Below are 24,949 nucleotides of genomic sequence, written 5' to 3'. Positions count from 1 at the left end.
TTGCAACATGTTGCGTAACAAGCACAGCCCCGGCGGTCTGCAGGTGTGATCTCGCCAGGCTCTCTACTCCGTACATAGAGGAATCAAAAGCAAAACTGCACGTTCTTTTAGCTGCCTGTGTACCGCTAAACGCCACCCAGCCACCCACCAGGCAGGACGCCTGGCAAGAAGCCTGGCGAGAAGCCTGGCGAGAAGCCTAGCAAGAAGTCCTCTCTAGAGAAGTCCACCCGCATTAAGAATGAGAAAAGCACCCGTCCGCCAGCCCGGAACTCCAAAGAAAGTATGCCATGCCTGCTCCCACCTGGAGGCACGGCATCCACTTATTCCTGGAGCTTCTGCGGCATCATCTGCCTTCATCACTAGATCACATGGAGGCAGAAAACGCATCTCATGAGCAAGGGGTGATCGGGGCACAATAGACGGGCGGCCGCGTCGACTAGGCCAGCATCTAAGCAGGTGGGGTCGAAGTACCGAGTACGTGAGAGCAACCACCGCCTACTTACCCGCCTCCCTCGCTGTCGTGCCACCAGAAAACGGGATCCCGCCCTTGCCAAACCCGGCCTCCAGAACACCATCTTCTCAACTTTTATTATTTAATAGCTTCGCTGATGCGTATTAGCCTGAAATCTTTTATGCTTAAATGATCAATAAGCTTTAACAAAAGGCGGTATAAAGGTCCTTTGAGCTTGTTATGTAGCTGGTTCTAGGTATATTTTTCTTTGCTTACCTAGCCATTAGAAAACGCACACCTACAACTCTTTTATCACTCTTAGACTTGCAAGTGCCAAGCAAGGTTCTTGCACATGGTATCAAGGGAGACCGGGCCAGTTCGAACACAACGTCACGCGAACAAAAGCACACCATGTCAGCAGGCCATGAGGACCTGATCTAGTATATTCTATCCGTAGTCCGAAGTATGTACAGAATCAGAAGGCATATTCATTCTTCATGCGGTTGACCACTTCTCCGGTCCGTGGCGACGTGTTCAACCAGTGTAAACGGCAGGGCCCACACTAGTGTACTTGAAGTTGGCGTCGTATATAGCGGTCGAGAACAAGGCGTCGCTGGTCTTGTACGCCCCGGGGAACTTGACGCCTGCTGGGTTCGCGGAACCGCCACCAGTGACGTTTATCTGGAAGCAAGAAACGTACGGTTGAGGGTTTCCTGCGCCAGCGTGGAGGGCAATTGCTTCGGCTCGGACCAGGTAGTTCCCGGGTGCGATGCTGGCAGGGACTTGTAGATTGTTAGTCGTGGGTTTCCTGACGTGTTTGAACGGGGGAGGCGAATCGTACCGGTGAAGGCTCGCTTGCCACAGTTTGCGTTGAGGATCTCAGTTCCCCACGAAGCAGTCGTGCCAGTGTATCCATCCTCAGCAACCTTGAAGAAGCTTGCCTGTGAGCCGTCGGCCGTCTTGGCGTCGCTGACTTTGGCCATGTACACCATCACCGGGCCGTAGTGGTTTCCTCCGATTGCCGGGTTGCTGCACGACCTATCACCAGGCTGCTGATGCATCTCGACGGTCAGGCTGGAGCCAGCTGCAGGACGCGTTAGTATTTCACCTTGGGCCTCTGGTCATACGAGTGTGACACCAACCTTTGACCTCACAGATTCCGGAAGAGGTTGCAGGGCTACGGCCGCAGGCCATCGCGGCATCAGTGACGCCAGCGATGGGAGAGTTGTCCTTGACGGTCCGCACACAGGTCGAGGCTTTGTCCTCCGTCCCAACCCACAGCTCTTGCCATGTGGCGTGTGCTGTGACCGAGGTCACGGCGGCAAGGAGAAAGAGTCCAGCCTTCATTTTGCAGCAGTTGTCGGGAGCAGGTCAGAGTTTTTTGCATATATTAATCCGAGAAGGCTGTCGAGAAGAGACGTTGAGTTCACGGGTGCCTCATGCCAACCCGTGATCTAACACCGCGGGCATCCATGCTTTTAAAGGCTTCTTTGTCTGGAACCAAAGTTCTCCCGCATGGGGCGCGTGAGCCTCGAGACTGGACCACTCACGGCTGTGCCGTGGCGGCCAGAATCCTAGGCATGGAGGCGTTCAGTTCATCCGCCCAATAATCCTTGATTAGCCGGTGTTAAATAAACAATGTAAACCGTCTTGGCAACGGCAGCACTACCGACTCACGGGCCCGCAGGGGGCACAGATCGTCATGCCCAGAGCGCCGTCGCCAATGAGCGCGGCGCACACGGGGCCAAGCTTTTCTTACACCACTGCACTTCCCTGTGCATGATTTGGGATGCGGCGCGAGGTCTCCGAGAATCCTATTCAACAGTGGCTTTTGGTGGGTCAGTTGGCCTGTTCACGGCAATAAGGCCTCCGAGGGTGAGGCTGGACTGGATCATCTGTTCCAGATTGTTTGCCCACAGATTGGCTGTTTCAAGACATACATAGCTAGATAAGGAGAGCCAATTTGGCATTCTACTCGGCAAGTAGAGCCGAGGCGGAATCCGGCCGATTATACGGAGAAATTGATAGAGATCCCCACAGATTTCCAAAGTTGTATGAGAGCCTGGGAAGTTCGAAAGTAAACAGCCAAGCGTTGGGATTGTAATGGACGAAAAAGTCGTCGCTAGGCGTGAATGTCAGCGACCTCTCTGCCGAATAGTAGCTTATCTTGGTAAACTCTCCCGAATAAATGGAAACACGGCTATTGCCGGGGTTAACTAGATCACCATTGCTTTAATTGTTATTTTCCCCTCCAAGTCTCGAGGCTATTCACCGTCACGAGTACTGGCATATTACAATCAACGACGGCTGACCGGCAGCTTCGGGAAACTCATTCAAGGTCCTTTGAGAATGACGATCACTAGACGATGCCACTACCAAGCTTTCAGAAGTCCCATGGACTTTCTACGTGTTGCCACACTGATTACCAGTGGCCAGGCTTGAATTGGCCGGATTCGCCTGGCGCACCATCAGCTGTCACATTGATCTGCCGGGAATGGTCTCCGAGAATATAAATAGTACACCTGTAATCGCTCAGATTCATTTCCAAATTAGACCGAACCAAGCGCCGGACACGATTTAAACTGCATAGAATACTCCTTCTTATCATCCCAAAGTTGTCTCACAACCCCTCATGTGCCAGATCTCGGGTTGCATGGCATCATCGATTTCATTCAAGTAGGTGCCCCAATGACATTGAGCAATGTCTATGTATTTAGAAGACCCATCGAAGGGCATGCATGGTATTGGTTGGATATAAACAATCGGCCAGTCTCCTGGTGAATCTAAATTTTTGGCTACGGGCCGCCTTTGCGATCACTCTGAGCCATATTTGGTTCAGCGGTTACTGACCGAGATGTGAGGGTTGTCAGCATTCACAAGCTCGCATCAATCGTCGATAAGTGATTGGCAGTCTTGCATTGGTCATCAACGGAGTCTTGTTCATGTCTACAGCCCGCCTTGCATTTCACTGATTTCGTGCCGGCTTTTCCCATCGGCTACGTCCTCGCTCGTTTCTGAGGGGGTTGCTCCAGCTCCCATTCGTATGGCTTTCGGCCGTAAACAACATATCTTTGCACATGATTAGTAGCCCCTCTCACGTGGACTGGATGGATCCCGGTGGGTGCGGCGGGGAAGCCCAACTCACATCGGGAAAAAGAAATGCAGGCGGGAATCTGTGATGTCTGTTTTGGCTTTTTCGACGAGTTCTTCGATGTCGTCCGGCTCCATTCCAAGTTTTCGAAACAGCTTCCAGCCGAATCCGCGGAGAGCTCTATGAGAGTTTATCATTTGCCAGTACCCGAGTGACTTGAACTTGGCCTCGTCTGGCCACGGGTTTCCTGGGAGGAGTCAGTATTTCGAAACGCCTTTCGGCTGGCCCTCAAAGGATGAAAAGAGGAGGGGAAAACGAAAGTGGTCAATATTTGAGGCACTGACTGGATCGTCTTACCTGGAACAGGGCCAATGTCCTCCACAACATCCAAAAAGCCGGCCTCGATCAACATATCCTTATATTTGCTGGGTATATCAAGGTCTCGACCAATAGACTGGCCTGCTTGTAAGATCAGGTGAGAGAATCTCTCAATGTACGAGCCGTCGGCTGTGCCGTCTGTACACATCAGCTTGAAGACGGCATCCTGTAACTCAATCCACCCCCCGGGCTCCAAATTGTCATAACATCTTTTGAAGAGCGCCCGGTAATCGTCGAAGCAGGTGTGGACCATCCGCAAATGGATGTAGTCAAACATGACCGGAAGGGTCCACTGGTCGAGCTCGGCATCCTCCTTGATGAATGAGCAGTTGGGAGGACCCTCGGGCTGGATCAGGCTCAAATCTGTCCCGATCACGTTTGAGTCAGGGTACATCTTTGCCATTTGGATGGCCCAGATGCCCGTCCCAGTCGCAACGTCCAAGACGTTCTTGGGCGGCAACTGGATGGGTGCCTTGAAAAGAGCGTCGTCCAGGTGGACTTGCCACAGTTTGTGCTGCAAGTCCAGACGGTCTTGCTCTGCCTGAAGTCACGTTGTCAGCGCTAGTTCCAAGGTGCCTGGGGGACCGTGACGTTGCTGGGTCACTGATTGCATACCGCATCGTTCGGCAGGTAGTACCTGCCCTCGTGATAATTATGATATGTCCGTCCATTTTCCTCGTCCAAGACCGAGTCGGGCTCCGCGACGGAGGCCCCACTGGGGTCTCGCTGGAGCTCTTCCGGGACCGGTTTGGGCGCGGCGTGGAGTACAAATCCGTTGAAGTCCAAGGCCGGGACAGATTGAACTACCTCCCCGGTGAACGGGTCAAATTGGACATTGGCATTTCCAGCTCCGAATAGTGGCGCCTGGCCTGCCGGATTGCTCAAGGCCGCCTCGCTGCCATGTTCGGCACTTGGTGTCGGCCCAGAGTTGGCGAACGTACGACCACTTCCGAGCTCGTCCTGTTGTTGGCCCCGAGCCGGGGTACCAAAGTCCGGCTGGGGCTGTGCGAAGGGGAGGTTGCCTGCATTATTGTCGTCCATTTCTGTAGCTCTAGGATGTGTTTTCAAGTCTGCAGGCCCATGAGTCCAGACCGGTTGAGATGCGGGCAATCAGGACTCGGCTCCTCGGGCGAGGCGCGCGGGCTCCTGGGAATAGGGCGTGGCGCCATACTGCTGTGGGTAAACGGCGGCTGTTCAGTGCTTCGTCGTAGTGTATCCACATGGACAAGGAACCCCATCAGAACACTGTGGATGACTGGTTGGCTACTGATGGTGGTCGATCTGCCGAAAGCGCCCGGGCGCCCCGGCTCCCCGGAAGTATGCTGCCCCGCGTGCCTGCTCGGATGAACCGCGGGCGAAGAAAGCGTGGTCTACTGCATATATTTCGTGCATCAAGAGTTTTCGTGTTCACTGTCTTCAGTTGTCTAGATTAACGAAACTTACACGTTCTTTTTCAAAAGGTTTCTAGTGATTTGTTCTGGCCACAACTACTTTCCCCACACGCGCTTGGCTGAGGCTCGCTTGCGATGAGGCACAGCTGGCGGATTCTAGATTCCATTGCCGCCTCAGTGGAGCAAGACTGGGCGCCTGTTCATCAATGCAACTGCACAAGCGCGACTCAACCCGGACAGTGTTATTTGCTGCATCGATTCGCTCGCAAGGCTCCCTCAACAAGATGAGAGCGGGCTCTGCTGATGATGTGTTCACCCTGTCGGCGTGCCGCGTGCCTTGGCTGGACCCCTGGATGAGATGATAATAGACCCTGGGTTCGCGCGTGACGTCACCAAGCAGGTTGTGGCGATGGATACACCACCACGCTGCTCACCGAGTGGTGGGATTCTGAGCACTGGGGTTCTTGGAATGACACCGTGAACTTGGCGGAAGATAACAGCCACCGAGTATTTATATGAGCCAGGCCCCAGATTTCCCGCAATACCGGGTCATATGCAAGCAGCAACAACTTGAGCGCCAATCTTTCTGTTTATCATGAAGCGGACAACAGCAACATCAGCCCTAGGGGCAAGCATACTATTCCTGCCTCTGGCTATCTCGCAGGCATCGGGATCTGCATCAAAACGAGGCCTTGCATACATCGGCGACTCACACCAGGGCGATGTCAACCTCCTACTCTCTCCCAACTCCAGGATATCGTGGTATTACACATGGTCCGCCAGCCAAGTCCCGAACGTGAACTCGACCCTCGCGTTCGTGCCTCTGATCCACGGCGTCGACGATGCATCATCACCGGACGTCCAGGGGGCTATCAGTGCCCTTCCAGCATCCTCGACTCATTTGCTCGCGTTTAATGAGCCCGACGGAACTACTTCCAGTGGTGGAAGCTCCATTTCTCCCTCAGACGCGGCACGGTCGTACATAGACCACATCGTCCCGTTACGAACCTCATCCTCGCGCAGCTGGAACATCTCCCACCCCAGCGTGACGGGGTCCGGGAACGGGCTGGACTGGCTGCGGGATTTCAACGAGGCCTGCTGGGACATCGACCCGGACAACGGCTGTCCGACCGATTTTGTGGCCCTGCACTGGTACGGCAACTTCGAGGGCCTGGCGTCGTGGATAGGTACGATAAGAGAGTATTATACCAACTCGTCGGATAGCGGCGCGGTGGACCCAGACAACCTCAAGTTCTGGATCACGGAGATGGCCCTGCCGCAGCAGGACGAGGACGACACGGTGGCCATGATGAACCAGAGTTTGACCTACCTCGATGGGCTTGACTATGTGGAACATTACTCCTGGTTTGGGGCCTTCCGGAAGGACAACGATGTGAATGGATGGGTGGGCGATAACGTGGCCCTGTTCAACGACGACGGTGGGCTGACAGACGCCGGCGCTCTGTACCTGGGCGGCGAGGAGGCCGGGTTTGAGGAGGGCATGAAGGGCAGTGCGAGTAGCCTTGGAGGCAGTGGGAGCGGCAGTGGTCTTCTGCGTGCGTCGCTGCTGGCAGTGTTCGTGGCTGCCATGGCCACGGCGGTGAATCTCTGATGGCGCCCAGTCGCTTCAAATAGACCTGTTTTGCTTAGCGTTCAGCTTGAAATATACCCAACTTGAATTCAGAATGGTTCAATTTCATTCTTCTCTCTGAAATACCGCCTGTAGTGGTGCTGCCTGAGAAAACTGTTTCCGGGCCTAAGATTCACGGTCTCATCGTGGACACAAAGAGTGTTATATCACATAAGCAAGGCCCTCATTGGGCTTAACCGTTCCAGCAGAGAGTGATTTCCACCCCTTCAGCACATCCTCCATGCCGTTTCCCCAAGCAATCTTCAAGCCCTTTATCGGGTTCTTCTTGAACGCCTCCCAAGCCTCCTCAAAATCTTTGAAGTAAAGCTCCTCTCCATATTTCGCGATAGCAAGGTCCCGAATGTCGCTAGCATTGATCTGAGCAGACTCGTATGTCGGAGGAGCGGACTGCGCCTTCTGGAAGCTACCCAGGACGTTGGCTGACGATTCTTCAGAGATCTCTCTGCCACAGTTCAGCAGCAGGAAGTCCTTCCTAGCCTCAGAGATAGCCACAGCCCATTTCTGGGCGACGCCGCCGCGGCCGCCAAAGTCAACCAAGACGACTTTGCCACTGTCAGGGATTCTGGCCAGGACGTCGGAGGGCTCCTCGCCCGTTGATATGACTTCGTCGTACTCTCCAGTACCCCTAACGAACTCGATGGAATACTGGCTGGCCGCACCAATAACCTTTGCCACCGGTTTCTTCTGCCCATGTCTCAACTCCCGCGCGAAGGACAGGGCAACTTTGGCGCCTGGGGCAAGACATATTATCGTCGCTCCCTTGATATCCGCCTTGCTCGGGTCCCAGGCCGCGCTGCCCGACCCAGGGATGATGGTCTCTTTGGGGTCAGGCGCGAACACGAAGCGATTTACCAAGTACGACGTCTCGTACATCACGCGAAAGATGGCGTCGTACGCGATGCTCTCCGCCCGGGCCTCGATACTTTTACCAAGATCAGGGGGGGAGATGAAGTAACGGTTGTACATGGAAAAGATGTCCTGCCGATACTCATTCTTGACGAAGACCTGGCCCGGGACCGTCCCCTTCTCCAGCACAAGGTCCTGCGCGAGTGTTCCGATCGGCCAGTATCCCCAGAGGTAGCTGCCTTTCTCGACCGAAGGATGTGTGGACTCGAGCACTTCGGCATAGCCCCAGCAGTTGATGCGGCCGTACTTGGTGGCGTCGTTGAAAGGTGCCGGCGTCGAGGGTGGGAGGGGATGGATGTTCCACCATTTCATTAGGAACCCAGCTTTTGCGTAGGTCATATTGTTGGAGGTGAGGGACATCACCTTCGTCCGCAATCGGACGGAAGACGGGCCCAGTGGTCCATAGGGGATTGCATCAGGTAGCGAGACTAAGTGCTGGGTGAAGTATCGCTCCTTCTCGAGCACTTGTATGACAGGGATTTCAGACATGGCGTTACAGAAGTTGACCGGTAGACTTGTTTTGGGGGTCGTTGAAAGTTTGCAAGCAGGTCTGGTCTGCGACGTGAATGCCACATATTTATGCTGTTTATACGCCCTCCGACCCTTCCGGGGTTCTTGTCACGGTGAATTCGGTGTGACTCGATGTAAGCGGAGCGGGCAATCCTTGGCACTGCAGGTGTTGGCCTCCACTGCAGTTCCACGGATTTCGGACAAGAATAGTTGTCCGTTTCCCGCGATCTTCAACATTCCGGTGTTTGAATGTTATTTACATAGCAACGGAAAGCCGTGTGAGGTTGTCGCATGGGCACGTGCCACACTGCACATCATGATGCGGTCGCAGATGCACGATTGAGCCAAGAAGCGGCCGAGAAAGCCGTAAGGTTATTTGAATCCTATGACGAGCAAGGAAGGCCCAAGCACCCAGCACTGTCCTCAAATCACTCACGGCCGCCCCTCGCGCCCGCTAAGAGATGTGTTGGGGCGCGTCGGCGTGCTGCTCGTCAGTCAGTTACACGGACTGTGCAAGCTTGTGAACTGCGGAGGGGGTGGCGAGTTCACGATATGAGATCGATACGACGTCGATGGCCGTATCTGGCGTACAATGCAGTTCAATATATTAATTTTCCCACAATCAGAGGCCCGAGCTGGGATTCAGCCAATCCTGACGAGATGGCCTCCCCGTCGGCCACCGTCATGGAGTTACCTCTCACGACAGCGTTTGGCTTTGTGTATCTTGCTTGGACGAGTGGAGATTGAGTGGACTGCAGTACATGAAAGTCGTGTCGCATTCACACAGATGGCGTTGCGGATACTACCTCGGGTAATTGGCCCGTTCAGCCACACTGGCGAATTCGCTTTTGGGGTTCCTGCACTGCTACTGATCGAAGATATGACTGGCAGGGATGCAGCATGAAGGACGTGTGGCACATCCTTCGAGATGTAGCGTGGTGGATGAAGGTAGCATTCGTGACCAAGGCCGGTGGCTGACTTTGAAACAGACCTGCACACCCAGAACCTTGAACGATGTTAGGCGTCAAAGGGCTACCGTATATACTTGTCTAGCCCCGCTGAGAAAGACGTCGTCCGACGGCTGTCTCTGTTATCATCGTGACCCGAATTCCTCCAGGCGCTTCCATCTCTTTGATTTTGCAAAGATGAGTGTCAGCACGAAACGCATCAACGTGCCTCCCCAGCTGCTCCTGGACCATGGCGACGAAGAAACCCTGGGAGACGCGGAAGAGCAGCCCCGCAAGGTCCTGGACCTCGATGGAAGCTTCTCACTGGCCGATGGCCTGAAGAATTTGCCCAAGACTTTCATGATCCATCCGGATAAGGGGACAGATCTCTCCTGTGTCATACTTGTCCAGCCGGTGCCGGGAATTGAGGCCGTGAAGCGAACCCGCCAGAGGATGGGCAGCGGAGAATCTGGGATCTGGACGGCTACCCATTTCCACCCTTGGTCGTCCGCCGGTTCTGCCCTCTCACCAACACGAGCTATCGCGGCGCCGCCGAAGGACTTTTTCAAGTCCTTTCCTATCAATACCTCAGTTAATGGCCGATACCGCTGGCGCTATTGCATTCGCCGACGTTTTGCCCCTCAAGTTTGTGGGATCAAAACCATGTGCGTCTTTGCTGACGGCGCTTGTCACGATGCCGGCAAGACAAATGCGAAGGGCGGCTGTGGGTTCGTCTACGGTGCAGGCAGCACGAGTACCGTTTCTTTCCCCCTCGAGAAACGGGGCCCGGACGGAAAGCCGTACCCGCCCACCAGCATCCGAGCTGAACTTCGGGCGATAATTGGGGCTTTGGAGTTCCGGCCGTGGTGGGCAGAGGGCTGGGAGCGCGTCGTGCTCATCATCGACAATGAGATGCTCTCCTACGGTGCCACGGGCTGGCTGCGTCAGTGGGCTGGGAAGGAGAAGTGGAAGACAGCCGACGGGAGACCCAGACCGGACCGGGACCTGTGGGAGAAGCTGTCGACAATAATGGGGTCGTATGCAGACAAGGCTTGCGAGATATCTTTCTTCCTGGTCTCCAGAGACATGAACTGGGCTGCAGATCGTGCTGCATCCGCGGCTGCTGAGAAGGGTGCCTTTCTTGAGCATTACACGCCGCAGTTTGACAGGGCAGCATCTTGGGCGTTTTCGTACAAGTAGTCCATTTATTTTAGCGACTTTTTAATGAGCTGTAATGGTGAACATTATCTGCAACCACGATTCGACGCACAGGTGAAATTACAAGATCACAAGCTCAAATCTTTCAGGGCTCGCCTATATCGTGTCAAGAGTTGAATGGCATTTTTCTATAATTTGAGCAATGAGTATATTTAGGATGCTTATTCGCAAGCTGTACGCACTACTATTGTTTCATTCGAGAGTTTCGAGAACACAACGCTCATGAACATTACTGCACATGACTTGGAAAATCACCACAAAATCGTCGCAGCAAGTCAATGCTTTAGCTACTTGTGGCTATAGCTGCTGTCTTCACACATTTTATAATAAGAGGATGATGTACCAAAGCAGTGGTAGGGGACTTCTACACACATGAGTTGAACCGCACGCGTAGAAATTATATCTTTGTCACGTCTATCGCCATGGTGTGAACAACTGTAGCTCTAGTGGCGACGTATCGGGCTAGGAACGGCCGTGCCATATAGCTAACAGGGCGTCAAACGGAGTCTCATAGGACTATACCAGCTGATATCATTGCCATACTAAATTACGAAGACAGCCCAGTGCATACGCCCAGGTGACATCTTCGCTCACACCACTTGAAGCTATCACTGCATGCTGTCACCATGTCCTTTTCTGGTCGGGACTTGGATATTCCTGGAGATGTTTGGCAGGTCCGCGGCCATGCTTTCCAGCCAAGACTCATCCTCCACATTTTCCCCTTGTGCATTGCAGCAGAGCCTCATATATGAAAGGGTGACCCCGGAGCCCATCTACCATGAGGGCGGGGCGACAGGAGCCTCGCCAGTCCTACATCCCAGCGACCACCTTGGTCCTCTTTCGGGTGTGCAAGCCTGGGCAAAGATGTTCCCAACTGTAATCAAAGGCAGGCGTGCTGTGTAGAACCTGACGACCCCATGGCGCTGCATTAAGCATGGCTGTAAACGGGTTTAGCACAACCATTTTCGTATCACGCTGCACACTAGCCCTGAAAAGTAGTCTAGTGGGACTATGCGAGGAAACGAGAGCACTAACAACTGGCTTAGACGCGAAGATGAGTTCTTCTTTGGCGATGATGCGCGTGTCTGTGGAAAAGGTCACCCGGAGGAATCCCTGGAGGGAAAGCCACTGACTCGCTTCTTGTCAACAAAAGGGGCAGCATTACATCTTGCGTCGAGGACGGAATACTGCTCGAAAGACCACATAACGGGAACACTTGCTCAAGCTGGGGGCTGCAAATTTTCCGATCTAATAGCACTGCCATCATGAAGAGAATTCGGCGTCTTTGAGATACCTCGGGCCAAGCGATGTTCGTGAGAGCTCAAGCCGGACAGCTGCTATGACGCGCGTGTTCCTTGACGTCGTATTCTATTCCTGGGATGCGCACCAATAAGGCTAATTTCCCCAGATCTTGCACCTCCCCATGGGGTGGGTCTCCCGGCACTAAACTCGTCCAAGCCCTGCAACGGTGCAACAATCGCTGCTATGATCTGCCCGCGACTCCACTGGGTCCCCCCGTTCCTGCCGACGCCGTTGCCAATAATTCCTCTTGTGCCTGATGATCAAGATGGGGAAAGATGCTAATTTCGTGCTTGCCGCAGTCCCGCACGCGACGGTGAAAGCATCGGCCCCCGGTGCCGGCTCCAGGGGCCATACATAAAAGAGGACCTTGTTCCGCTTCACGTTCACGATAGATAGTTGAATCCCCACGACTCACTCAGGAGCGTGATCCCACCCTCGTCCATAGCCCATCATGGCTTCCCTATCCAATTTTGCCCTCCCTCTGCTGGCCCTCCTCCCTGTCCATGTCCTCGCCCAGTCAACCCCGCTGAATGCCACCGAAATATGCACCAGCTACTTCGGCAACGATGCAGCATGGTACATTCCCCGGATTCCACTCTTCCAGTCTAGTGATACGCAGCTCAACGATGTGTACTACTACCGCTGGAACATCTTCCGGGCCCACCAGCGGGACCTGGGCGCCAACGGCTACATCTCGACCGAGTTCATCGACGACGTGTCGTGGGAGCTCCTCCCGTTCGCCGCGCTCAACGACGCTACGGGTTTTCACCTGGGTGAGGGCCGGTGGTCGCGCGACAGGCGGTTTGCCCACGACTATGTCGACTTTATGTACAAGTTGCATCCCGAGACTTCGACCTACGGCAACGACAGGCACTTCAGCGAGGCCATCGCAGACTCCTCGTGGCGCGTATTCCTGGTCGACGGCGACCTGGGCGCCGTCTCCCAGCACCTGGACGCCATGAAGACCATCTACGACCAGTGGGACGACCACTTCGACTCCAGCAAGGGCCTGTACTGGGTCGAGCCCCTGGCCGACGCGACAGAGTACACCATCAGCAGCATCGACGCCAGCGGTGGCCAGGACGGATTCACCGGCGGGGAAAGTTTCCGCCCCAGTATCAACAGCTACATGTATGCGAATGCCAAGGCGATCGCGAGCATCGCGGCGCTGACGGGCGACTCGGCCACGGAGCAGCTGTACACGGCTCGTGCGGACTGGCTCCAGGGCAACTTCACAACCAGCATGTGGAACAGCACCTTTGAGCATTTCATCGACCGCTTCAAGGTGGACAACCAGTACGTGAAGTACTGGGACTTCATCCGCGGCCGGGAGCTCGTGGGCCTGGTCCCCTGGAACTTCGACTTCGTGCCGGCGTCCACGCCCGAGGTCGACTACAACGCCGCGTGGAAGCACGCCCTCGCCACGGACGAGCTGCGCGGCGAGGCAGGCCTCCGGACCGCTGAGCCCAGCTACGAGTACTACATGCGGCAGTACCGCTACGACAGCGTCTCGAAGCTCAAGGAGTGCCAGTGGAACGGCCCAATCTGGCCCTTCCAGACCACCCAGGCCCTGGGCGCGATGTCCAACCTTCTCGATCACTACAATCAGTCAGTCATCACCAATGGCGACTACGTCGACCTCCTGAGGCAGTACACGCAGCTGCACTTCGACAGCGCGGGCGTTCTCAACCTCGAGGAGGACTACTACCCCAACAACGGCTCCGCGCTCGTCGGGCTGGCGCGCAGCCCCCACTACTTCCACTCCGGCTACGTCGACCTGATCCTGTCTGGGCTGGTAGGCATCCGGCCGCGCGCGGACGACTCGCTCGAGGTCAACCCGCTGGTGGACGGCAGCATCTCCTGGTTCCGCGTCGACAACGTCCCGTACCACGGGCACGACGTCAGCGTGCAGTGGGACGTGGACGGGTCGCACTTCGGCGGCTCCGCCGGGCTGGTCGTCGAGGTCGACGGGGCCGAGGTGGCCTCGTCGCCGACGCTCGCCCGCCTCGTCACCCCGATCTCCGCCGCCTCGGCCCCGGCCATCGACAGGCCGCTCGCGAAGTCCATCCAGCTGCAGAGCGACACCCAGTACCCCGCGGGCAGCAGCTCTGTCTCGGGGGTCGACGCGCAGCAGATCCACGACGCCATCGACGGGCGGGTCTGGTTCTGGACCGACGTCGTCAACGGGTACAACTCCGCTGTCGGCGACGGTAACGCGTCGCAGTGGTTCGCGGTCGACTTTGGCGCCAGCACCGAGATCAGCCGCGCCGAGATCGCCTTCTACGAGGGCGACGAGCCGGGGACGTACGCCTACGTGGACGGCACCTATGCCAGCGTGACGGGCACGTACGCGGTCCCGGCGAGCTACTCCGTGCAGATACAGGACGGCAGCGGCGCGTGGACCGACGTGACGACCACCAAGGCGGACGAGCCTCTGGCCAACGGTATCACCAACGTCGAGTGGAAATCTGCCACGACTAACAACGTTCGGCTGGTGTTCGTACCGCAAGCTGGGAAACAGGTTCGTCTCGTGGAGTTCAAGGTCTTCTAAGAATTGAAGACCAAGATGGAAGGAATCTGTACCTATGTTTTGGATTCAGCTTGAAAATGTATATACCAATGGCCCTGCGCCGTCTACCCTGTGAACGCCATATTCCAACGGCCCAAGATGCCCAAGTCGATCAAAATCGCCGTGCAATTTGTCTATCAAATCCAACACCCCCCAGAGCCAATTTCTGGTCGTGGGTACGCCTCTCAGTCATCCCACTCCTCATCCAGTTGGCCGATCAGTCGGTCCTCGTCTTCTCTGCTTCTTCCCATCCCGCGCCCATTTGGTGATATTGAAAGCGATGAGTAGCCCCTCCGGCTGGGCATGAAACGGGCACATGACGAGGTCAGAATGATAAAGGTATCCTACGGCGCAACATTGATTAGCCGCTCGAGCTTCTCCGCTTCCGTACGACACTGGCCGGATGATTGCTCACCGAGATGAAGCTCCAGATCCCCGCCCAGAGGCTGTAGTTCGGCAACTGCTTCCAGCCCCGGGCGTTCGCCACCGTCCTTTGGTAGAAGACACCACCGGCAAAGTACACCGCAATCGCAATGAGGAAAATGAGGGCAAACACCCCGCCCGGCCCTACGCTCCCCGGCTTGGAGGGCTGGACACCAGCGCACGCATGTTGGCTGCGCACGACGAACATGTAGTTGCACTCATCCGGGTCCGCGCCGACGAAAGAGACGGTGGCGGTAGGGCTGACGCTCTCACGGTCGCAGCGGAACGAGATGGTTGCGGATTTCCTCCGTATCTCCTCGGCCTTCTCGATCAACACGGTGTTATCGTCTCCAATAGTCACGGTATCCAGAGAGCTGGAGTAGGCGCTGTTGCTCGAGCCCCTGTCGGCCGACGGCGGGACGTCTGTTGCATCGTTGGGTTCGGCGTCTCGTTTCTTTGACGATGAGCCGCACGGCGAGCCGCCGGAGTATTGCAAGACCAGCTGGCTTCCTCTTGGCGTCAGGACAGATGATTGCTGTCTGTTGCGTGTGGGTTAGCAAACTCGGGAAATCCCTTGCTTCCGTTCGACCAGGCAGGGCTTACCCTAGGGAGTATGTCTTCCCATCCTTGCCCTCGTAGTATGCGCTGACGTTCTTCCAGAGAGCCTCGTCGATGCCCACGATCTTCTCCGGTTTCTCTAAGACAGCCTCGCATATGTTCAGAGTGAAGTTGTAGCCATAGTCGTAGCCCCTCGCCGTGTAGTCTTCTGACTTGGCGCGCTTGTGCTTCCCATCCTTGGTCGGTGCAACTGCGATGTCCGGTCGCAGGTCGAAGTATGCCTTTCCGCCAGTTGCTGTCGCTGTGCAGGCTGTCGTGGTTGTGGTCTTTTCGTCGGCGGCAAGGGAAGCGCCAAAGAATGCCGCTGTCAGGAGCAGCAGGCGCAATCGAGAGACCATTGTTGAATGGTGTCTTGGGGAGTTCGTGTACGATCTGGCTCGATATTTGGAATCGGACTCTAAGATCCAGCCCAGTGTGGAGTAGTAGATCGTCGAGTTGCCCCGTGCTGGCCGCTAGACGGGATTGTGAAGAGTGGACACGGCGTGGCGGAAACGAGTCGTGTCGTGCGGATGTTCTGGCAGAGGTGGCGATTGAAGATAGGGACGCAGTCGAGTCGGCGATGGGAGGAAGCTCGATGAATGAAGGAGTGAGTGCTTCGTCCAGTCCGGTCCGTCCCAGTCTTGTCGTCGAATGTTGGGTCAAAGGAGTGCTTGCGGCGTTGCGTGGAGCCCAAGGTCGTCAGCCGAAACATCGAACATGTTGGATTGGGATGAGCAGGGGACAGGGGACAGCTGTCGCATTTTGACTGACGAGGGGCCGAGGGGTGACAGCCCTCTGGACTGCCGTCACTCACCCACAGTACAGTACGGAGGACGGTAGCCCGAATTAGCAACGGCTGACCCTCTGTCGCACAGCAGGCCCCAAGGTACCCAGGTACCCAGGCACACTTCGTCCTAGGTAGTTTGGCCAACCGCATTGCTTCTGCTGCTCTCCCTAGGTCCATGACTATCCACGGTATGATCGAAGTAGGTATCCAACAATTGAGTCATGGTCGTCCCAAGATTTAAATCGAAATCCATGTCGGAACATTGCTTCACCTAGAGGCACAAGAGGACAGGCTCGAAAGCTACATACCTGCCAGCCCCTCCACTGTTTCCCTCCTCGACGCACCGTCACCAATGACGACAGCCTCTCTCCCACCTGCCCGACTCATTACAATATTGGCCTTTCTGCAAGGCGCTGTCCAGAATTGGATTTTGACTGCAATGGGCCTCGTAACAGACATTAAATTCTCTCACAGGGCCCACTCATGCCGAGTCGCTCCATCGTGCCCACAGATGTCAGTAATATTGAATGATCCAGTACAGATGGCCGATCTTGCTGCAGTACGTGCATGTAATGTTTCTTTCTGTACACCCACATGCCACAGGTGGGGGTATCTGCAGCCAGTGATGGCACGGCAGGCTCGCACATTGTCTTGATCTTGATTTTGAGCCTGGACTTGGAACTGGACCTGCATCTGGATATATTGATTGACCTATGACTTCTCTGTTTGGCGGGTCGTAGGTGGTACGGAGCTGTGCGTAGGATCTTCAGCCCCCCTCCCTCACTTGCCATGTTTTAGGCTTGGTATCAAGGAGGTTTTCACATCTCGACCCCTACTTCCCCATCCCGGACAGCTAGATACTCTTGTTTATCAGCCGTTACCCACAACCTGAAGTCTGCTGCCGCGAGAGTACCGCGAGTTGGCAAAGATGTCGAGAGCTCCCCCATTTATCGGCTGCTGTGCTAGAGTACCATTGCATCGAGTGCGGAGGGCAGGGGTGGTCCAATGCCTGGCGGCTCCACCCGTCGCCTGTCGCTAGCCTGATTTGGCAGGGAGCTGGCGAAAAGTCTCGTTTGCATCATTGATTTTGTCGCTGGCATTGATTGACCACAAAGAGCTTCAGGGTCCCCTCCCGCTCAAACAAGCAACCGCTCAACATCGGACCAAACGGCAGCTGTTGCATCCGGCTGCCCTCACGAGCACCTCCTCTTTTAATCTACAGTGACTCCTCGACTGCCCGTGCTACACTGCGCCGAGCTGTATAGTGCTGCAGACAACACCATCCGCGCAGCTTCACCTGCGAAATCAATTCTGCTGCACCGCGATGCCTCCCAAGACTGCTGCCGCGGGCCAGGCCCATGGCTATGAGTTCTGCGGACCGTATGTGTCTTCTCCCCGCCTCTCTACGAGATCAATGCCCCGACTAACCTTCTCTCGCTACACAGCCCAGGAGCTGCCGCTGTCTCCTTCGGTCTGCCCATCCTGCTCTATCTCTTCTCCTTCGCCTGCAACGACGTCTCCGGTTGCCCTGCGCCGCTGCTCCTGACCAACTGGAAGAACATCGACCTCCAAGAACTGAAACGCGATGTTGGATGGCCCGCCAACGGGGTCTGGGGCCTGGCAAGCTGGCAGGTCACTGGCTGGACACTGGCGTACTACCTCTTCAACGCCGTGCTGTACCGTGTCCTGCCTGCAGTCGAGGCTGAGGGTGTTGAGCTTAGCAGCGGCGGAAAGCTCAAGTACCGCATGAACAGTAATTTGGCCCGATGATGGACTGCGATAAGAGGCCTCTCGCTAACACTGCATCACAGGCTTCAGCTCCATCATCTTCACACTCGTCGTCTGCCTCGCCGGCACCATCCAGCAGGGCGCCTACTTCCCAGTCTGGACCTTCATCACCGACAACTACGTCCAGCTCCTCACCGCCAACATCCTCATATCCTATGCGCTTGCCACCTTTGTATACATTCGTTCCTTCTCCGTCAAGGCAGGCAACAAGGAGCTTCGCGAGCTTGCAGCTGGCGGTCACTCCGGCAACATTATATACGACTGGTTTATCGGCCGCGAGCTGAACCCCCGCGTGACCCTGCCGCTCATCGGCGAGATCGACATCAAGGAATTCATGGAGCTGCGTCCCGGCATGCTCGGTTATATCCTCTTCAACTGCGCCTTCGTCGCCAAGCAGTACCGCACCTATGGCTTCGTCACTGACAGCATTGTCTTCATTGCCGTCGTGCAGGCTCTTTACGTGCTGGACGGCGTCTTCATGGAGCCCGCTATCCTCACTACCATGGACATTACCACCGACGGCTTCGGATGCATGCTTGCCTTTGGCGATCTCGTCTGGGTGCCCTTCTCCTATAGCCTGCAGACCAAGTATCTGTCGGTCTACCCCGTCACCCTGGGGCCGATCTGGCTCACGGCCGTCTTTGCGATGCTCATCGGGGGCTTCTCCATCTTCCGCCTCGCGAACTCCCAGAAGAACACATTCCGCACAAACCCGAACGATCCAGGCGTCGCGCACCTCAAGTATATCGAGACCAAGACCGGGTCCCGGCTCATCACCTCCGGCTGGTGGGGCGTTGCCCGCCACATCAACTACTTTGGTGACTGGCTGCAGGCGTGGCCCTACTGCCTGCCCACGGGCATGGCTGGCTACCTGATTCTGTCCGCGGGCACAAACGCCGAGGGCGCCTTCAAGATGATCGACGGCAGGGAGGTCGTCCAGGGCGCTGCGAGGGGCTGGGGCATCATCTTCACCTACTTCTATGTGATTTACTTCGCCGTCCTGCTCGTCCACCGTGATCTGCGCGACGACGAGAAGTGCCACCGCAAGTATGGCGAGGACTGGCAGAAGTACAAGAAGACTGTCCGTTCGAGGATCATCCCTTACGTCTACTAGATGGTGGGAAGGCAACCAGTGTCTCCCTGCTGTTGTTTCCTGGTACTTCGAGGTGAAGCGCCATCGGGAACGGCAGGAGATACTTTAAATGCCATTTGGATACACAATCACAGCCAAACTATCCGCGTTCCCACGTCCACGTATGGTCTGTGCATACTTGCCTGCGCCTTCGTGCCAGGAGCAGCTCGACTTTGGGCGGCACGGGCGTTATTGTGCCTGTTGTAATGGCAGGTTGGTGGCTATTTGGTGTTAATTATACTGTCCAATATTGTGCGGATAGTTCTTTTTATTGGCGAAGCTCTAAAGGTAGGTACCTTACACTGTATTATCATGTTGGTGTATACACCATTCGGTACCTGTACATTATGTGGCTGCAATCATACAGCTTCACCAGCGTGGCGCGCCCGTTCGTAGCAATCCACTACTTTTCCCGGCGCTTCTTGTGGCCCAGACACCATGGGTCGACTACATCCTCGACGTATTTGGCATCAGATAGAAGCCCAATTCCACAGGAACACGTTATGTTTACAAAGTCGAGTCCCAGCAAGAGTTGCAAGCGAAAGGGTTATGATAGGATGGGGGTTCCCCTGGGAGTGACCGACTGTGCCGTACCTAGATTAAGCTGGTCGACTTGACTTATGAGAGAAAGAAGGATCACGTGCGGTCTGTTCAACAAGAGGACATGCTCTCATGGATCACTAGGCGACTGAAGTTACACTACTGGCTTTGGACGGATGGTGAGCGGGGGCATCTTGTTTGATCTCCGTGTCAATAGTATGATGTATGAGGCAGCAGAGAATTCTTAGTAAAGAGATGCTCGATGAGCAAGTTTCGTGGAATCATTATTTATTAAGGCCTATCCTCTACCCATATTGGCACAGACAGAAGTTTACTAAGTAGTCCTACAATATGTACTCCTTCCCAACAGCCCCAACCGCTACTAGTAGTCCAGACAGGCGAGTCCCTACAGACTAGATCGACGATGGTCTATGGGCAGATAGATAGACAGCAACGAAGTTCAAGTTCAGACGCCACCCGCCCAGCTAAGGCAGGGGAGCCTGCAGGTCCAGCTTCCTGCTGCTCCGCCCGACATACACCGTCTTGGGGAAGTCGGAGATGACCCAGTCCTGGGCCACCGTGTCCCAGTTGCTCAGGTCACGGTGCGTCAGGTCCACGCTGAAGGTCGCCGTCTCGCCGGGCTCGAGGCTGAGCCTGTCGAAGCCACGCAGCACGACCGGAGGGTCGTCCGGCCCGCCGAGGGAGAGGTACAGCTGGGGCACCTCGTCGCCTGCGAGGGAGCCGGTGTTGGTGATGTCCGCAGTGACAGTGTAGAGCACTTCGTACAGGCCCGGGTTGCCGCCTGGTGCGCCACCGGCTGGGGCAAAGGCAATGGGGTCGGAGGAGATTGCGTTGGGAGGGAGGAACTCCTCGGCCGTCTGGCCGTAGAAGGGATCCTGGCTCGCCTCAGCGGCAGAGGTGGTGGTGTTGAGGTAGGGGTAGATGTAGCGGGTAACGTAGTCCAACTGGTCAGAGGGGAAGGCATAATCCTCCAAGTTGGTCGAGTAGTTGGAGCTTCCGATGATGGGGGCGGCGGGAGAAGAGCCTGTGGTTGGCACATATGGATCCGCGGTGCCCTTAGCAACATTCAGGTTCGCATACTCGAAGGTCGTGTAGCTCAATCCAAAGCCGAACTCGTAGATTGGGGTGGCGTTGGTCCTGTCGAAGTGGCGGTAGTCGATGAACGTGCCCTCGGTGAAGTCATCTTGCGGCGCGCCCTCCCCGTTGTTTGCCTCGTACAAGACGTCTGTGCCGTAGCTCTCGCGTGTGGCACACCAGGTAAAAGGCGTGCGGCCAGCTGGGTTGACCTTGCCGTAGAGAACGTCGACAATCGAGTTACCTGACTCCTGCCCGGGCAGACCGGCCCAGAGAATCGCAGTGATGTTGGGGTTGTCGTACCATTCAGTAAGCAGAGTAGGGCCGACGCTATGAATAACCACGATGGTGTTGTTGTTGAGGCTAGACACGTTCTTGATCAGCTCGTCGCCGCTGTGCCACAGCGTGAGGTTATTTCGGTCGCCCTCGTTACCGTCGACGCTGATGTAGCCTTCTCCACTGTCGGCGTTCACGAAAACAATGGGTGTAGCATAGGTCTGCGCAACTAGAGCCTCGATCTGGCTAGTTGCGTAGTTGTCAAGGATGCTCTCGTACCGGCTTCCGTCCGCGAGCGCCTGGTTCTGGAGTGCAGTGTCTGGGGTCACGAGGTACGGGAAGTCAGCAGTTCCTGACCCCCATCCCATAGCCAGAGTTCCGTTGTCGCAACCTCTGTCGGCGCACCCATTTGGGCCGTTGAGGTTGGGCCCAGCGTCTTCTCCGATGACTGCGAGAAATCTGGGCTTGTCCAGAGGGAGGGCACCGGTATTTTTCAACAGCACAGTTCCCTTCGCGGCAACCTCTCGGATCAGAGCCGCGTGTTCGCCTCTCACGTCGACGTGGAAGTTAATCTGTTGATATCCTTCCTCGGCGCCAGCGTGTACGTATCCAAAGGTATCCCTTGACCAAGAGGAGAAGTTGGGATAAGGCTCGTCGACAGTCCGACCGACCTTGAAATAGGCGGCCATGATCCTCATTGCCATATCGTCAAGGCGGCTGCTCTCTGGTTAGCATGTTGTAATGATGACTTGGGGGCTTGCTCAAGAGTCTCCTCCAATATAGCACGGGATTACGGAGGATAGTGCTGGAGAATAAAGCACTTACTACAGGGGCATTGTGCCGTTCAAGACGGCCAAAGTCAAGTTGGTACCCCAGAACGAGAGACCTGAGCTGAAGGCTGTGTCACCAGGCATGGACATGTCCAAGCCAGCAACAGCCGCGCCGACACCAGTGTGGTGCGCACCCCAATCGCTCATGACGAAGCCTTGGAAACCAAGCTCATTCTTCAGGATATCGTTCATGATCTTCGAGTTCTGGCAGCCGTACGAGTTGTTGATCTGCTGATAGGAGCACATGACAGAGCCGACTCCGGCCTTGACAGCATCAGCAAAAGGCCACAGGTACAGCTCATGCAGGGTCTTGTCGTCGATGTTGGACGACATGGACTCGGTGATGTTGAAGCCATAGCCTTGTGCTTCGCCGGATTGGCGGAAATGCTCTGTGCTGCGCGTCAGAAGCTGCGCCGCCAGTGTAGTTTTGTGATTAGGAGCAGCGCTTACCCTGTTCATTGGCGATGTAATGCTTTGCACAAGCAATCACACCGGCATCCTGAATGCCCTTGATCGTTTCGGCCATACCGACGCCGGTCAGAACTGGGTCAGGAGAGAAACCCTCCCAGTTCCGGCCGCCAGTAGGGGCACGACCAATAGGGCCTGCGACTGGGCCCAGCTGAATGTCGATGCCTTTGCCCCTATGCTCTTCGCCCATGGCCAGGCCTCTCTTGTACATCAGGTCGCGGTCAAAAGTGGCTGCTGCCGTAAGTCCTGCGGGGAACGCTGAGGCCCAGTCCGCAAAACGAATGCCCAGAGGAGAGTCCTGCAAGCACAGGTTCTTGTGAAGACCAAGACGGGGCACCGAACCGACGTTGCCGACACACACTTCGCTCTCCCAGCTAATCTACAGTCAGTCTTGTGTGTAAGCTCACGATTCCAAAAAAACACTTACCCAACTCCAGTTGTGATGTTGACCTTCTCGAGGAGCGTCATCTGAGAGACAAAGTCTCTAGCCTGGGCATAGGCATCTGCCCAGCCATCGGCCTCTGGGTCCATCCATGGCGAGGGGTAGAACGGAGGGGAGTAAGCAAGCTCCGTCTGTCGCTGTTGGACCTTTGAAGAGGCGTCAGCTAACTGATGGAAAATAGCCACAACAGCAATCAGAGACTTGACACTGCTCATGTTGTTGCTAGAAATCCCCAAGGAGTTGGGGGGCTATCAACGAGGCCCTCAGAGTAAACTCTTTGTCCAAACTCTGGTAGCGACTAAATCCAATTTGAGAGAGCCGGAGCTGGCAGGCTGTGCTTGTAGCACCCGACGCGAACAGACGTCAACACAGGACAGGAGCTTACCTTTACAGGTCCACCGATGGTGCCGGCAGAGACAGAGCCGCAGCTCGCCGCCAGCCAGACAAGGGCGGTAGCAGGCGAAGACTTCATGGCGACCAATGTTGTCAGGGACCGGCCAATAATTTCGTATCGGCGGTGCTACCGTGATGTTGGGGTGGACGAGTAGCCTAACGGAACGACGTTGTGCTACCGAGGAGCCGGACTGCAGCTTCTACATCAAGTAAACAACAGGGAGGGAGAGAGGAACGGCGATCAAGTATCATTTATAGGCCGCTGCGGTCCGGGCCCAGAAGCGAGTTGAGTTTCTCGGTGGGGTGAGCGAGTGACTCGACGACTAAGTAAACTCTGGGCATACCGCATGAAGGCAGCAAAGTTGTGGAAAGTATGTCTTAGGCGTGGGATATTGATGTGGAGACGCGAATAGTTCATCCCAAGAAAAAAAAGCGACGTAGTGGACGAGATCCAATCACCGAGTGGAGGGCAGGGCCCCCATGTCCCCCAAGCCAGGACAAAGGCATTGGGGAGGCCGGCCTGGGGCAGAAGCCATCAGAGTTTGGCCGGGGCTTCTCCGCATGGCAGGCCAGATCCCTGGCGACGCATCGTCATCCGTGCCGTCATGCATCTTCAAGCAGTGAGATGCACAATGGGTGTGCGTACTGTAGCATCAGGCCCGAGTGGACACGAGCCGAGCCTCCCAGGCGTTCCTGTCGCGTTGGGATTGGAGGCAAGCTGAGCACACCAGGTACCGCAGCATGTCCCCGGTCTGTTTTGCAGCAAGTCGTTCCTTGTTACAGTCAGGCTTATTATTTAAAGTATAGACAGACTCAAGTAGGGAGAGAATGAGGAGACAGGTCCTATGAGTGTGATGTGCTGGCGTACAGCCCGACTGCAGTACCCACACGCGCGGCGGATGTCTCGGTGATTGGCTTCTTGGGGGCGCCGGCAGGGGCAGCAAGGCTGGACGAGCGGTGTCGCAAACAGTATCATGGCAGCATGTTCTTAGGACAGCCCGCGAGCACGAGGGCGTCATGGTGGCCTGGCAGGGCCCATGGGGACGCGAAAAGGGCCGATGAGAAGCTTGTCGAGATGACCGGAAGCGGACGCAAATATCGAACTACGCGTTCCCGCCTCGCCGCTAAGAGGAGCTCGCCGCCGTTAGGCGCAGGGAGAAGACCGGTAAATGAGGGTCGAGGTTCGTATCCATGGTGTCGTTGTGGTCTTGGCCTTGGAGAAGTTTGCGGGGGTAGAGATCCATCCTGTCAGGCAATGTCTGTGCCCCCTTGCTGTTCCCCGCAGACAACTGCCCCAGCCTTTTCCCCTCCCTCCTCCTCCTCTTTTTCTCCTCCTTCTGCGCCCCGGATCTGGCCCGTAAACTTGTGGGTGCGGCTAGCTGGGGTGCCTGCCCAAACATTTTCTGGGGAAACGGCCGCCATCTCACGATCTCAGTTGGTCTCCCTCGAGGACAAGACTTCTATCTGCCTTGCTTGACACTTCCAATTCCAGTTCTCCTTTGCATGCTTCCACGGCGGCTTCACATTTACTGCCCAAGGGATTAGCTACCCCAGCAACTCCCTGTCTCTTATGCTTAGCATAATATCACACCCTCTGTCCCAAGTCAACGTTGCCCTGCCACAAGAATATCAGTGTATCCTGTAGCCTGACGACTAGCTAGCTTCTCGTCATCCCGAGTTCACCAACCGTTCAAGGCTTGTCTTGTCGTCCCGAGTCCAACCTCTACTTGCCGCACACACACACACAGTCCAGAGCTCCACTCC

At 55.9% G+C, this 24,949-nt stretch overlaps 9 protein-coding genes across 9 annotated transcripts; 4 read left to right on the top strand and 5 right to left on the bottom strand.

Moving 5' to 3' along the window:
- Window positions 1-985: 985 nt before the first annotated feature.
- INS49_006347 (uncharacterized protein) lies at window positions 986-1,798 on the bottom strand (the record flags this gene model as incomplete). The annotated part of the gene is made up of 3 exons (XM_043167119.1): window positions 986-1,098; window positions 1,152-1,535; window positions 1,594-1,798. The coding sequence occupies 3 exons, from the start codon at window positions 1,796-1,798 to the stop codon at window positions 986-988; spliced, it is 702 nt and encodes a 233-aa protein (XP_043028263.1).
- A 1,649-nt stretch (window positions 1,799-3,447) lies between these two features.
- INS49_006346 (uncharacterized protein) lies at window positions 3,448-4,961 on the bottom strand (the record flags this gene model as incomplete). Its single annotated transcript, XM_043167118.1, has 4 exons — window positions 3,448-3,520; window positions 3,597-3,789; window positions 3,900-4,461; window positions 4,536-4,961. 4 exons carry the CDS (start codon window positions 4,959-4,961, stop codon window positions 3,448-3,450), a joined length of 1,254 nt encoding a protein of 417 aa, XP_043028262.1.
- A 945-nt stretch (window positions 4,962-5,906) lies between these two features.
- INS49_006345 (uncharacterized protein) lies at window positions 5,907-6,923 on the top strand (the record flags this gene model as incomplete). The annotated part of the gene is made up of 1 exon (XM_043167117.1): window positions 5,907-6,923. The coding sequence occupies one exon, from the start codon at window positions 5,907-5,909 to the stop codon at window positions 6,921-6,923; it is 1,017 nt and encodes a 338-aa protein (XP_043028261.1).
- Window positions 6,924-7,103: 180 nt separating this feature from the next.
- On the bottom strand, window positions 7,104-8,357 carry INS49_006344 (uncharacterized protein; the record flags this gene model as incomplete). The annotated part of the gene is made up of 1 exon (XM_043167116.1): window positions 7,104-8,357. One exon carries the CDS (start codon window positions 8,355-8,357, stop codon window positions 7,104-7,106), a length of 1,254 nt encoding a protein of 417 aa, XP_043028260.1.
- A 1,166-nt stretch (window positions 8,358-9,523) lies between these two features.
- On the top strand, window positions 9,524-10,525 carry INS49_006343 (uncharacterized protein; the record flags this gene model as incomplete). The annotated part of the gene is made up of 1 exon (XM_043167115.1): window positions 9,524-10,525. The coding sequence occupies one exon, from the start codon at window positions 9,524-9,526 to the stop codon at window positions 10,523-10,525; it is 1,002 nt and encodes a 333-aa protein (XP_043028259.1).
- Window positions 10,526-12,296: 1,771 nt separating this feature from the next.
- INS49_006342 (uncharacterized protein) lies at window positions 12,297-14,396 on the top strand (the record flags this gene model as incomplete). Its single annotated transcript, XM_043167114.1, has 1 exon — window positions 12,297-14,396. The coding sequence occupies one exon, from the start codon at window positions 12,297-12,299 to the stop codon at window positions 14,394-14,396; it is 2,100 nt and encodes a 699-aa protein (XP_043028258.1).
- A 203-nt stretch (window positions 14,397-14,599) lies between these two features.
- Window positions 14,600-15,793, bottom strand: INS49_006341 (uncharacterized protein; the record flags this gene model as incomplete). The annotated part of the gene is made up of 3 exons (XM_043167113.1): window positions 14,600-14,758; window positions 14,830-15,376; window positions 15,441-15,793. The coding sequence occupies 3 exons, from the start codon at window positions 15,791-15,793 to the stop codon at window positions 14,600-14,602; spliced, it is 1,059 nt and encodes a 352-aa protein (XP_043028257.1).
- Window positions 15,794-17,545: 1,752 nt separating this feature from the next.
- On the top strand, window positions 17,546-19,123 carry INS49_006340 (uncharacterized protein; the record flags this gene model as incomplete). The annotated part of the gene is made up of 3 exons (XM_043167112.1): window positions 17,546-17,601; window positions 17,667-17,974; window positions 18,033-19,123. The coding sequence occupies 3 exons, from the start codon at window positions 17,546-17,548 to the stop codon at window positions 19,121-19,123; spliced, it is 1,455 nt and encodes a 484-aa protein (XP_043028256.1).
- A 1,043-nt stretch (window positions 19,124-20,166) lies between these two features.
- Window positions 20,167-23,264, bottom strand: INS49_006339 (uncharacterized protein; the record flags this gene model as incomplete). The annotated part of the gene is made up of 5 exons (XM_043167111.1): window positions 20,167-21,769; window positions 21,878-22,271; window positions 22,333-22,724; window positions 22,778-22,938; window positions 23,178-23,264. The coding sequence occupies 5 exons, from the start codon at window positions 23,262-23,264 to the stop codon at window positions 20,167-20,169; spliced, it is 2,637 nt and encodes an 878-aa protein (XP_043028255.1).
- Window positions 23,265-24,949: the final 1,685 nt, after the last annotated feature.

The sequence above is a fragment of the Diaporthe citri genome (genome assembly GCF_014595645.1).
Source record: "Diaporthe citri strain NFHF-8-4 chromosome Unknown scaffold_2, whole genome shotgun sequence".
Taxonomy (NCBI): Eukaryota; Fungi; Ascomycota; class Sordariomycetes; order Diaporthales; family Diaporthaceae; genus Diaporthe; species Diaporthe citri.
The sequence above is the reverse complement of the archived record's forward strand: the minus strand, read 5'-3'. Positions and strand labels throughout refer to the sequence as shown.